Source organism: Rhinopithecus bieti, unplaced genomic scaffold (genome assembly GCF_001698545.2).
Source record: "Rhinopithecus bieti isolate Rb0 unplaced genomic scaffold, ASM169854v2 scaffold_38981, whole genome shotgun sequence".
NCBI lineage: Eukaryota > Metazoa > Chordata > Mammalia > Primates > Cercopithecidae > Rhinopithecus > Rhinopithecus bieti.
In genome coordinates this window covers 2370747-2385619 of record NW_016819573.1, presented here as the reverse complement: position 1 = coordinate 2385619, position 14873 = coordinate 2370747, and the positions used below count along the sequence as shown (strand labels likewise).

The following is a 14873-nucleotide window of genomic DNA, read 5'->3' as shown; positions in this document are numbered from 1 at the left end:
AAAAAAAAAAAAAAAAAGTATGTATTTTTATTTTCAAACTCTATTTTTAAATCTTTGTTATTTATAATCACACAAGGTTATATTCTATTGGTTTTTTAACAGATTTTATCCCTATCACTTTAGTTCTGCCCCAATAACCTCATCAACTAGACTGGACAAATACTATCTTTTGACAGACCAAAAGGAAAGGGAGGTAAAAGACCAAAAAAAAAAAAAAAAAAAAAATCACTGAGCACCTACTACTGGTGCTCTAAGTACTGTGCTAAGTACTTAGAGTACTAAGTACTGTGCTAAGTACTGTGCTCTAAGCTTTCACAAATTTGTATCTCATTAAATATACACACAGCCCATGAGGCAGACAAGACACTGTTGTATTTACAACTGAAGAAATTGAAATAAGACAGGTGTTAGAGCTTATTCTGAAATCATTGGTCAGGGAAGACCTGGTCTTGAAGTCAAACCCAGGCCACATGAGTTCAACAAGCATCCTCATTACTAATTGCCTCTCACAGAGATCAAGCAACAGCTTATACAATCTGTTTTTAGGCTCTGAGATTGTTTGCAGATTTTAGTCTGCACATAAAGTACTTTCTGAGATGTAGCATTTCAAACTTGACAGCTCTATTAATATTACATGCTCTTTGCTCTTTCAAGAGAAAGCTGTGGTTTCATGGACGTTATCCATGGCTACAAATTTGGAACTAAAATGCAAACTGATTAAGAGCTGGGATTCCAAACCACAAACAGGAAAGATTGCTCCAATTTTTAGGTAACTGAGTCATCTTTTAGTGACAAAAAAGATTAACTCCAGCATTTGCAACTTAGTTTCCAAACTGTTACCACCATTTTCATACAAAAACACAACACACACACACAACTTGTAAAACTGTATAACTTCTTTTTTTTTTTTTTCTGAGACGGAGTCTTGCTCTGTCGCCGGGGCTGGAGTGCAGTGGCCGGATCTCAGCTCACTGCAAGCTCCACCTCCCGGGTTCACGCCATTCTCCTGCCTCAGCCTCCCGAGTAGCTGGGACTACAGGCGCCTGCCACCTCACCCGGCTAGTTTCTTGTATTTTTTAGTGGAGACGGGGTTTCACAGTGTTAGCCAGGATGGTCTCGATCTCCTGACCTCGTAATCCGCCCGTCTCGGCCTCCCAAAGTGCTGGGATTACAGGCTTGAGCCACCGCACCCGGCCCATAACTTCTTAATTGAACACCATTGGTGAAAATGAACTTTAGGCAAAATGACGACAAAATAATTAAAACTCAGTACAGAACAAAAATAACTTGAGGAAACAGAATTAATTTCTTGTCCAGGTAAAGACTGCAAACTAAAGGCCCTACTTCCTTCCTTTTCTATAAGCTTTTGGAGATAGGGTAAAGGTTGGAGTACAACTCACTGCAGCCTTAAAACTCCTGGGCTCAAGCGATCCTCCTGCCTCAGCCTCCCAAGTAGCTGGGACCACAGGCAGGTGCCAGCATGCCCAGCTAATTTTTTTAAAAATTGTTTTGTAGAGACAGGGTCTTGCTATGTTGCCCAGGCTGTTCTCAAACTCCTAGGCTCAAGCAATCCTCTTGCCTCAGCCTCCCAATGTGCTGGGAATACAGGCATTAGCCACCACATCCAATCTCTCAGAGCTAATTCAAAAACGACAAAAGAATTTAAACATACTATCAACGAAAAACTTATGGTGGCTCCGACTTCTACACAGTGATCCTCAATTGCCAAAAGGCAGTGAGCAAAGTCTGCACAGTTCGCAGGGACAGCGTGAATCAAGAATTTTATGTCAACAAAAACCACAACTGAACATTCTCAAGCATATTTAAAAAAAAAAAAAAAAAAAGCTGAATGATAAAATTCAGCCAATACAAGAAATAAAAGCAAAATAAGCAATTAAAGGTTGGCAAAATCATGGAAAATAACTAATGATGAGTACTGAATCCATTTAAGCTAGAATTAAGGTTAAACACCTGTGAGAATTATGATTAAGAACATGTACATTATAAATATTGAAATGAAAATAACAGGACTGTATCTACGACAAATGGAGAAAGCAAAGGTGGAAAGAAGAATACATGCTAATTTTCTCTTCTTTCATAACAGGAAACTATAAGGTATAATTTGAAATATAGGTAACATCCTGAGGTTTTTTGTACTCTTCTTACTTTTCAAGCTTTAATAAATTATTTTGTGGTGAACATTTATCCAAAGTACAGTCGCTACTCCTATTTCACTAAAATTTCCTATTTTGTTAAATTCAATAAAAAATAAATATTAAATATGATCTCATTTTTATAAAATTATTTCTATCCAGCCAGTTAACCATTCATCTTCACCTTTAAGAGAAACTTGGAATGATGTTCACAAATGTTCACATTGTTTATGTTGGATGGTGAAATTTGGGGCTTAAAAAATATTTTGTTTTTTTATTTCCTCAGCACTTTATTACTTAAAATGTTCATAATGTGCAGGATCAATTTAACAAAAATATTCAAATCATAATTGTTTTAAAACTGAAGACCTGGCCAGGCACGGTGGCTCATGTCTGTAATCCCAGCACTTTGGGAGGCCAAGGCGGGCAGATCACAAGGTCAGGAGTTTGAGACCAGCCTGGCCAACATGGTGAAACCCCGTCTCTACTAAAAATACAAAAAAAATTAGCCGGGCGTGGTGGCACATGCCTGTAATCCCAGCTACTCGGGAGGCTGAGGCAGGAGAATTGCTTGAATCCGGAAGGCAAAGGTTGCAGTGAGTTGAGATCCCTCCATTGCACTCCAGCCTGGGTGACAGAGTGAGACTCTGTCTCGGGAAAAAAATAAAATAAAATAAAATAAACCACAAAAACTGAAGACCTACATTCTTAAGGAGCAACTTCTATTCATTTAAAGCCTTTAGGAAATGTAAACAAATCACAAATGTAGACAACACAGATAGAATCTTTCCAATACAAAAAGAAACTCACTGTAACAGCAGCCACCCTCCGAGGCTGGGTCACTCCTACCACTCTTCCTTCGGCTGTCCAGCCGGCTTCTGCAAGGTACTACAAACAAAATCACATATAAGTATACATATGACACCACTTTTCCAGAACAGTCTCCCCCAAGATGCTCCCATATTGTGTTAAAGTCACTAAGAAAGGAAAAAGCACAGTTATTGTCCCAGCAGAACTTTGGGAATTATTTTACAGATGGAGAATCTGAGGCTTGGTAATGTTAGGTAATTAAGTTCACATCAACGCTGATCAACAGAAGAACTAAGGCACAATTCCAGCATTCTGACACCCCAGTCCTGGAAAATCACCATGTTCTACAGATGCCTCAAGGAACAAAAAATTATCCATAGGTCACTCAAAACAGTGCTAAATCTGTAGAAAAAAGAATCTTTAAGCACATATAGAGATGGTTCAATATAAATATCAACCATACAACACATTTCAGTCATATTAAATACAACAACTGGATTTTATATATATGACTATATACCATTACATTATATTAGTACACATATACAAAATTTGATTGATCAACGGTAACTCATACCTGTAATCCCAGCACTTTGGGAGGCCGAGGCAGGCAGATCACTTGAAGTCAGGAGTTCAAGACCAGCCTGGCCAACATAGTGAAACCCAGTCTCTACCAAAAATATAAAAACATAGGTGGGTGCGGTGGCACGTGCCTGTAATCCCAACTACTCAGAAGGCTGAAGCAGGAGAATCACTTGAACCTGGGAGGTGGAGGCTGCAGTGAGCCAAGACTGTGCCACTCCACTCCAGCCTGGGTGACAGAAAAAGATTCTGTCTCAAAAAAAATAAATAAATAAAAATTAAAATTAAAAAAAAAATTGCTTAAGTGTATTTATCTGAGTTATGTACTTATTTAATATCTATGTATTTATTTGATTATATGCACTTAAAATCCAATATGGATAACAGTGGTTATCAGTTACATGTTTTTCTAACATCTAATTGTTTTACAATGAACATATATTACTTCAACACTAGAAAAAAGATTCTAAAAGTTATTGCATGTATCTGCTCATGTGTTCAAAAGAAATAAAGGAAGGATAATATAGATACTAAGAAAATGGTTGTCTACAGGGAATGGGTGGGAAAGTCGTAGAAAGAAGGGGAAATGGAGGCAAGGTAACAGGGATAAAGAGGGCGTGTCAATGCTCTCAATAGATCTTTTTGTGTAGCTCTGACTCTCAGAACCATAGCCATGCATGTTTCCCATACTTTTTAAATACCCAAAAGACAAATAAAACCAACCAGGATGTGGAGGGAAACCTAAAGGAAAGACAAACACTAACAGATGACCCTTTCTATACTACAAATGAATAACATAACCACACTGCAGGGGGTGGAGAAGAACTAACCTAAGTAATGATGGAAAAATATATCTTGACTGGATGTTGTAAGGCTAAAGACAGAACTGGACATAAATGCTGTAATATAGTTAGTAAATATCCAAACAAGGTTATGAGTTAGCAATTCTGAAACTATTTTAATGAATCCATAAATATACTGTAGATAATAAGGACTAAGCTTCTCGTTGCAGAGAAGTTATAAATAAAGAAAGGCTCAAAGGAGCCCTATGGTATTAGACTGGAATCAGAAGCATCTGCATAAACTCATGGTGTTTAAGATATAGATGGATAGACAGATACAGATAGCTAGATTTTTTACAATGTATTGCTTAATATTCATACATATATTTCCTAAGTCTGCTCACTGAGACTCAGCAATGACATCTCAGTAGCAATGAGCACTCTAGCATCCAGATCATGATTTCTTTTTTTCTTTCTTTTTTTTTTTTTTTTTGAGACGGAGTCTCACTCTGTCGCCCAGGCTGGAGTGCAGTGGCGCGATCTTGGCTCACTGCAAGCTCCACCTCCTGGGTTCATGTCATTTCTCCTGCCTCAGCCTCCCAAGTAGCTGGGACTACAGGCGCCCGCCACCACGCCCAGCTAATTTTTTGTATTTTTAGTAGAGACGGGGTTTCACCATGTTAGCCAGGATGGTCTCGATCTCCTGACCTCGTGATCTGCCCGATTCGGCCTCCCAAAGTGCTGGGATTACAGGAGTGAGCCACTGCGCCTGGCATTTTTTTGGTTTTTTTGTTTGTTTGTTTGTTTTTGAGATGGAGTCTCGCTGTGTTGCCCAAGCTGGAGTACAATGGCATGATCTCAGCTCACTGCAACCTCCGTCTCCTGGATTTAAGCGATTCTCCTGCCTCAGCCTCCCTAGTAGCTGGGATTACAGGTATGCACCACTACGTCTGGCTAATTTTTTGTATTTTTAGTAGAGATGGGGTTTTGCCATGTTAGCCAGGCTGGTCTCGAACTCCTGACCTCAGGTGATCTACCCACCTTGGCCTCCCAAAGTGCTGGGATTACAGACATGATTCACCACGCCCAGTCCCAGATCATGATTTCTAAACATCATTCTCCAATAAAAGGAACCAGGGCTTGTGTAGGAAAAATATAAGACAAGCCTGAAACATCTTGCAGTACTAGAAAGTAAGGAAGTGGTCAAAAAAATGAAAGCCTTTAGAAAGAAAACAGGAGCCAAAATGAAGGAGCTCCTAATGTTCAAAGATGAAACAATTCGAGCAACACGATAAATAATGACTATTGGGCTTTAACACATAGAAAAAATAAGTATCTATGAATCCATATTGATATACGCAAATAATCTAACAAATAAATGAGGAAGAAAGCACAGTTCTTCCTCACAGATTATTACATTTAATAAAGATAGAGGGAAAGAGGAGAAAAGAAAATCATCATTGCTGCAGACAAGATCCACCGAGGTGGATGCTAAACTTAGTAGGTGAGAGTTGGAAGAAAAGCAGAATATTTGCAGTATGAAAATATGTCCCCCAAGATACATATCAACTAAAAAGGGAAAGGCGGTAGCTTCATAGGCAAAAGTTGGAACCTTAACCAAGTGACCAAAGTTGCTATTACCTGCGACAAAACATACCAACGTTACGAACCTTGAAATGATGCGCTGAGGATACAATATCATTTCTGTAGTATTCTTGCCAAAAACACATAAGCTCCTCCTAATCATGAGAAAACATGACATAAACCCAAACTGAGGAACATTCTACAAAGTAAATCCCATTATTTTAAAGTGTCAAGTTCACGAAAGATGAAGACATACTGAGGAATTCACACCACCTGGAAAAGATCTAGGGAGATATAACAACTAAAAGCAATGTAGGATCCTAGAACTAAAAAAGAACCTTAGTAGGAAAACTGATGAGATTTAAATAAGATCTACAGTCCAGTTACTACTACTGTCCAAGTGTTAATGTCCTGCTTTCCATCTTTGTACTAGCAGCGGAGTAAAGAGTATAAGGGAATTCTGTATTGTTTTTTGCAACTTTTCTATTAGTTTAAAAGCAGTTAAAAATAAAGTTTAGAAAATGACTGTAAGAAACAAAGCATTGTAGATAATGTAGGGTTTTGCTATTAAAACTAAAAGTTTATCTTGTATTAAATACCCACACAAAATACTACCAACCACCCCAATCAACACAAATACAAAAACAGAACTATAAGAATAATACCTAAGAGTCAATGAGCACCTTACTAAGTGCCAGGAACTGTGCTGAGTGCCTTATATGCATTATCCCATTTAATCCTCAAAACAAAACCTATAAGGAAGGTAACATCATCATCAAGAATACACAGATGAGGAAACAAAGAGGCCACATAATTTGTTCAAGGAAACAAATAAAAATCTGTGTCCTGAACTTCAAGCTCAGCAAACCAGTCATGACACATAAACAGAACAAAACATATTATCCAACTTCAAACAGACATAGCCAATCTCTTAGCAGTAGTGAAAAATAATGTCCATAAAAACAAACCTGTCCATAAAGCTAGTCACCTCAATACTAGAAGACTGAATCTGTGATTCAGACTTCTACGGCATGCTTATGATTGCTGAGAGGTGGAAATGTAAAGCTACTGAAAAAGCAGGTGTAGCGCTGACGTCAAGAGGCAGCGGCCTGTCACTGAGGGAGATCACTAAAACATAGCTGAAATCCATCTGAGTTCTCCACTTTTTAAGGATCACCCAATCTGGGCTTCTGGCTAAAGGACAAAAGTAGGAAGAACTCCACCAATAACAGTACTAATAAAAACTGTACTTAAGAAGAGCTTGTATTCATAGCTCTTTTTTTTTTTTTTTTTTTTTAAAAAACTCTAGTAAAAAAAATATATATATCATCTAGGTTCTACCTATAGTTTGTAGAATTTCAAAATTATTAAGTATTTGGTGCTTTTGCATGTTGTTTTTTCCCAAGAAAAGGTACTATATAAATCTAACAAAACAGAAAAACCTGCTCCGTATCCTTGCTGTAACCTTTAGTTCCTCAGTCATTCCAATTTTCCTAGGCCATAGTCCAAATTTAGCTTCACAATAAGTTGAAAACAGTGACTGTCTCAGGGACGGGGAACTGAGTGGCTAGGAGAAAAGGGAATACTCCATAGGAGATGTAGCAGATATTTGGACCAATAATACAATCTATCATAATGATCTAGTCATTTTCAACGGCAAAGCTTAGGAGATTCACTTTTCACCATTTATTCCTCTGTTCTTTGTGAATTTTGTACCATGTAAATGTATTTCCTATTTTTAAAAAGTGTTTATAATAAAATGCAATTCCTTAAAATAATTCAATTCAAATGCACGTGTGTTTTGAGCCAGCAACCCCCATAAGTATTTTATTTATTCTATAAAAATATCTATATGTGTGCAAAATGATTTATGTGCAAACCAACTCCACTGCATCATTGTGATAATACAAAACTGTAAACAACCTAAATGTCTATCAACTGGGGATTGGTAAATTATGTTCACATACTAGCATCTATGGAACTGGAAAAAAACCAGTAATACATTACGTGGAAAAAAAAAAGATAAAGTGTGAAGGCATTACCTGACTTCAAAATACACTACAAAGCTATAAACAGAACAGCATGGTCCTCACATAAAAACAGACACACAGACCAACGGAACAGAACAGAAAATCCAGAAATAAATCCACACATTTAAAGTCAAGTGATTTTCAACAAAAGCACCACGAACACATCTTAGAGAAAGGACAATCTCTTTAATAAATGGTGCTAGGAAAACTGGATAATCACATGCAGAAAAATGAAACCAGTTCCCCAACTCTCACCACATACAAAAATCAAATCAAAATGGATAAAAGACTTAAATGAAAGTCCCATAAGTATGAAACTACCAGAAAAAAAGAGAAGGGAAACACTTCATGACACTGGTCTGGGCAAGGATTTTTTTGTATATGACCTCAAAAACACAGGCAACAAAAAGCAAAAATAGACAAATGGGATTGCATCAAACTAAACAGCTTCTGTATAGCAAAGAACACAATCAAAGAGTGAAGAGAAAACCTACAGAATGGGAGAAAATAAATGCAAACTATGATCTGATAAAGGGTTAATATCTAGAATATATAAGGTGCTCAAACAATTCAATAGCAAAAAACTAAAAATCCAATTTAAAATGAGCAAAAGGGTGTGATTCCACTCTGCGTGGCTATTCTCTGGAGCAGGGGTCATTTATCTCTATCTGCCTTCTCTCCCACCTAAGTACACGCCACCACCCCATGGAAGATTCGATGGACATGGACATGAGCCCTCTGAGGCCCCAGAACAATCTCTTAGGTTGTGAACTAAAGGCCAACAAAGATCATCACTTTAAGGTGGATATTCATGAAAATGAGCACCAGTTATCTTTAAGAACAGTCAGCTCAGGGGCTGGTGCAAAGGATGAACTAACTGCACATTGTTGAAGCAGAGGCACAATGTTGAAGGCAGTCCAATTAAAGTAACACTGTCAACTTTAAAATGTCTGTACAGCCAATGATTTCCCTTAGCGGCTTTGAAATAATATCACCGGTGGTCTTACAGTTGAAGTGTGGCTCAAAGCCAGTACATATTAGTGGACAGCACTTAGTAGCTGTGGAGGAAGATGCAGAGCCAGAAGATGAAGAGGAGGATGTGAAATTCTTAAGTATATCTGGAAGGCGATCTGCCCCTGGAGGTGGTAGCAAAGTCCCAGAGAAAAAAGTAAAACCTGCGGCTGATGAAGATGATGATGATGATTTTGATGATGAGGAAACTGAAGGAAAAGCGCCAGTAAAGAAATCTATACAAGATACTCCAGCCAAAGAAAATGCACAAAAGTCAAATCAGAATGGAAAAGACTCAATACCATCAACACCAAGATCAAAAGGACAAGAATCCTTCAAAAAACAGGAAAAAAAGTCCTAAAATATCAAAAGTTCTGTAGAAAACACTAAAGCAAAAATGCAAGCAAGCATAGAAAAAGGTGGTTCTCTTTCCAAAGTGGAAGCCAAGTTCATCAATTATGTGAAGAATTGCTTCCGGATGACTGACCAGGAGGCTATTCAAGATCTCTGCTAGTGGAGGAAGTCTCTTCAAGCAAATAGTTTCAACAATATGTTTAAAATTTTCCATCTTATTTCATTTCTGCAACAGTTGATATCTAGTTGTCCTTTTTATAACGCAGAGTGAGAACTTTCCCTACCGTATTTGATAAATGTTGTCCAGGTTCCATTGCCAAGGCTGTGTTGTCCAAAATGCCTGTTTCGTTTTTAAAAATGGAACTTCACCCTTTGCTTGGCTTTAGGTATGTATGGAATGTTACGACAGGACATAATAGTACTGGTGGTCAGACATGGAAATGGTGGGGAGACAAAAATACGTGAAATAAATGTGAAATAAAACTCAGTATTTTAATAAAGTTAAAAAAAATGGGCAAAAGACCTGAACATACATTTCTCAAAAGAAGATGCACAACAGGTGTATTATTTCATATATATATATAATGATGCTCAACATCACTAATCATCAGGAAAATGCAAATCAAAACCACAATGAGATACCACCTCACCCCAGTTAGAATGGCTACTATCAAAAAGATGAAAGAAAGTAAATGTTGGCAAGAATGTGGAGAAAAGGGAACTCCTGTACACTGTTGGTGAAAATGTGAACTAGTACAGCCACTATGGACAACAATATGGAGATTTCTCAAAAAATTAAAAACAGAACTACCATATGATCCAGGAACCCCACTACTGGGTATTTATTCCCAGCAAAGGAAACCAGAACATCAAAAAGACATCCACGTTCCCATCACTACTCACAACAGCCAAGATACAGAATCAGCCTAGGTGTCCATCAACAGATGAATGGATTTTTAAAACATGATATATATACGCAAGAGAATACTATTCAGCCATAAAAAAGAATGAAATCCTGTCATTTGCAACAACACAGATGAACCTAGAGGACATGATGTTAAGTAAAATAAGCCAAGCACAGAAGGACAAATACTGCATGAGCTCACTCACGTGTGGAATCTAAAAAAGTTGATCTTACAAAAGTAGAGAATAGAACAGTGCAGAGGGGAGAGGGTGACAGGAAGTAGGGAGAATAAGAGGTTGGTCAACAAGCACAGAGTTACAGTTAGGTAGGAGGAATAAGTTCTGGTGTTCTACTGCACAGCAGAGTGACTATAGTTAACAATAATGTGCCATCGACTTCAAAATAGCTAAGAGGAGTCTGAAAGTTCTCATCACAAAGAAATGATAAATATTTGAGGTGATGGATATGCTAATGACCCTGATTTGATCATTATATAACATATACACATATCAAAACATTACACTAAATCCCATAAATATGCATCGTTATTATGTCAATTCAAAACAGCTTTTTTAAAAAATGAAAGAATAAGTAAAAAAAAAAAAAGACAAGGCATACTAAAACATGTATAGATGTTTCATGTTTAAAATAGGGCATATATGTGCATACACACACACACACACTCACTTCTCTGTAAATGCATGAAAAAATTTCTACCAAACAACTGATAATATTGATTATAACTGCACAAAGGAAATGAGTACCAGGAAGACAGGGCAGAAGGAAATCTTTTTATGGCCCTTTGTGCCTTTTGAATTTAAAACCATGTGAACCTATTAATGTTCAAAAATAATAAAAAATTCAAATCTTAAAATTAAAAGAAAAAAAACTACCTTTGTTTGCCCACATTACCCAGCCTAGATCCTCATCCCTCTTCTTTCTCCTTCCCACCAGTTTTCCCTGGACTTAGTAACACAGCAGGCCCTCTCTGTTCCCTGGCAGCTAAACCTTACAGGGGTAAATGGTCAAATCACTGTGATATATTTATCATTGTTCTAAATACCTGCCACCCATTCCTATGGGAGGATTATATATGCTGCCACCCCGTTGCCATCAGGCCTGGCCATATAACTTGCTTTGACCAATGAAATGTGAGCAGAAGGGCCACTTTCGGTCAGAAGTTTTAAGAGCTATCTGATGATTCTGCCATCTACCACAAGACCAACAAGTCCCTCACAAGAGCAGTACCATCAGCCTAAGGCCCAATGATGATGTGATAGAATCTCGAAGCCAACCCAAGATAACCACATAGTATGAGCAAGAAATAAACCTTTGTGCTTTTAAGCCACTGAGATTTTCAGGTTCTTTGTTACCAGAATATAGTTTATCCTAAGGTGACTACATAACATCACAGACTAATTCCCAAACAATTCTGGAACATCATGTGGCCTTTTACCTCTGTTCTATATTCCATAACCTCACTACTCTCTACAGTGTCCTCACCTATAAAATGAAGACAACAATGGTGTTTGCTTCATAGGGTCATTGAGGGTTAAACAGATCAACATGTGTAAAATCACTTTATGCAGCACTTACTACTGTTATTAGCTGTTATATTATTGTTATATTACTCTCTAAATGACAATCACACAGTAATTTAACCTTTGTCCCGTTTCTTCCTGTAAGAAATGAGTAACTTACTAGGCTCTCAATTCCATCTGCATATATGTTTATCTTTTTCCTCTAGGCCACCATTTCTTCTCCTGTATGCATTTCAAATTGTCCTTCACTAGGTCATTCTCCTCTGTCTACCTTTTCCTAGCTGTCTATTGAGAAACTTTTAAAAAATAACTATATCTGGGTCCCAACCTATTAATAAACCCATTATTGAGAATGGAGTTGGGGAGCAGACAAAAAAGAAGACCTACACAGATGTTGGCATGACCGCAAGTCTGGACCAGGCAGTCAACAATACATCACTAACATACTCAAAATGCAAAGGGATTTTATCATCTTCCCCTTAGACACCCTTAACCCTAAAACCCTACCACTGGACGTGCTGTCTCCAAGATGAACAACTCAGGACCGAACCAGTTCTCCTGCTCCCTGGCCGCTCTGTTGGCTGCACCTGCCACCTACCCACCTCTCCAGAAACCTCACTCTTTCTTTGCTTTCTCTAACCATGAACAGTCTCCTCGTTCCTCTGCCATTTTCCTGGCTGCCATTCTATCTCCTTTCTGCTCCTGACTCCTAAATGATGATGCTCCTAGGACTTTGTCCTTAATCCTCTTCTCAGTTATTTCTGTTCCATCTCCTTCCTGCATGTATCAGAATGTTCAATCCCTATGTCCACACTTTCTACATCTGACCTCCACCAAGCTTCAGATTCCCATTCCAATCTTCCTGCTAATAATGTCATCAAAGACCATCAATAATATAGGAAAAAATAAATCTGTTTAAAAGCAAACAAGTTAATTTCCCCTCAAAATTTTTTTTTTTTTTTTTTGAGATGGAGTCTCGCTCTGTCACCCCGGCTGGAGTGCAGTGGCCAGATCTCAGCTCACTGCAAGCTCCGCCTCCCGGGTTTACACCATTCTCCTGCCTCAGCCTCCCGAGTAGCTGGGACTACAGGCACCCGCCACCACGCCCGGCTAGTTTTTTGTATTTTTAGTAGAGACGGGGTTTCACCGTGTTAGCCAGGATGGTCTCGATCTCCTGACCTCGTGATCCGCCCGTCTCGGCCTCCCAAAGTGCTGGGATTATAGGCTTGAGCTACTGTGCCCGGCCGAAAAAAATCTTTACTGTACTATCACATTTAATATTAGCACTGTTCGCCAAGGCAGCAAGTCATGGTCAGTCAGTGTGCACCTTTGTCCCCTCCCCTTTGTCATCACAAATATCCATGTATTAGATCGGTGCAAAAGCACCAACCTAAGTTTCTAGTATCTACAGACCCTAACGCTAAAATTGTTCTCCTCCCTATCCTTATCAGATTATCCCACTATCAGCTCTTGGTTGAGGACCCCGTTACACCACCCTTCTCCAGACCACTGCAATAGCTTTCTATGGCCTGCCTCCTCCAGTTCCTAAGTCACCTTATATCTCAATACAATCATTTATCTAAAACTCAGCTTATCATGTTGCTCACTTGCTTGCAAACCCTACAAGGACACAACCACTGTGAATATCTTAGACAGTATTTACTAAAGTTGAACACAGGATCCAGCAATGCTACTCTTAAGTAGAGCCCAGCAGGAGAATGTGCACGTATGTTCACCAAAGACAAGCACATGAATGTTCACAGCAGCACGATCCATAACTAAAAACTGGGAATAACTCAAATGTCAGTAACAAAAGGAAAAATAAACAAACCATGGAATACTCATATAGTGGAATACTAACTAGCAGGGGTTAACAGTACATTTCACATTTCTGTAAAGGGCCAGATGGTACATTTTTAGGTTTGAGGATCGTAGGGTCTCTGTCAAAACTGTTCACCCTGTGTGGTAGCCTGAAAGCAGTCACCGGCAATGTATCAACAAGTAGGTGTGGCTGTGTGCCAGTAAAGATTTCTCTACAAAACAGGCAGTGGGCTGCATCTGGCCCACTGGCTGTGACTTGCTGAACCCTGCTATGCAGCAATGAGAATGAACAAACTGCAACTAATTCAACAACAAGGAAGACTCACACATAATGTTGGACAAAAGAAGCTATATTACTCCTTTACAAAATTTAAAAAATAGGCAAAACTAATTTATAAGGTTAGTAGCCAGAATAAGAGCTATCTTTGTGTTCATGATTACAGGGGTAAGCAGAGAGGGCAGTTAGAGACCAGAACAGGACACAGAAGAAGAGTTCTTGGGGTTTTGGTAATGTTCTGTCTCTTGATCTGGGTGCTGGTAACACAGATGTATTCCACTTGCAGAAACATATCAAGGTGTACAATTATGATATAGGTATTTTTCTACATATATTTCTACATATATTTCATACTTCAAGAAAATTAATATTAAAAAATGAAAGAAGAACCTGCAAAGTCTCTCAAACTCGGTCAGCCTTCACTCTTCAAGTTAAGGTTCTTAAGGCATACTCTGAACTCACCCTATACTTCTCCACCCCAGTATCTCTAACCACAATATTCACTGGCTTGGAATATCTTCTCAGTCAGCTCCCACTGATAATTCGAGGTCAAATTCAAATGCCAATTCCTTTACAAGGCCTTTCTTGATCCTTCTTTCTACTCCTATCCACACCACTTAGGATTTTTCCTAGTAAGTAAGGGTTCTTCCATAGCACTGCATAATTCTATAATGACCAACTTTTATTTACAACTATAGCAATATTCATTTTACCCAACCACTTCAACTATAACTATTTAAGGATAAAAACTCTGTATTACACATCTTTGAATAAGTCTCCATTGTAACTTTCAGAGGATGGCTATTCCATTACTATTTTGGAATTATAATAAATTGAAGACAAACTATTACTTTAGTACTCACCAAAGAAATTATAATAATTGAAGACAAACTATTATAATAAATTGAAGACAAACTATTACTTTAGTACTCACCAAAGAAATTATAAGCCCTAAAAGTTTAATATTAAAAATATCTAGTTGCCGGGCACGGTGGCTCAAGCCTGTAATCCCAGCACTTTGGGA

The 14873-nt window shown here is 38.3% G+C and overlaps 1 protein-coding gene and 1 pseudogene across 3 annotated transcripts in view; one reads left to right on the top strand and one right to left on the bottom strand.

Annotated features, from left to right (window-relative positions):
- DHX35 (DEAH-box helicase 35) overlaps positions 1-14873 on the bottom strand; it is an 83638-nt gene that overhangs the window by 57980 nt on the left and 10785 nt on the right. For all 3 annotated transcript variants that reach the window (XR_001882740.1, XM_017859119.1, XM_017859118.1), the window contains exon 4: positions 2964-3041. Coding sequence is in view for 2 of the 3 variants with exons in the window: in XM_017859119.1 (XP_017714608.1) it covers positions 2964-3041 (78 nt within the window). In the remaining variant the exon portion in view is untranslated. The remainder of the gene's footprint in view (positions 1-2963; positions 3042-14873) is intronic.
- Positions 8647-9545, top strand: LOC108519846 (nucleophosmin pseudogene; annotated as a pseudogene).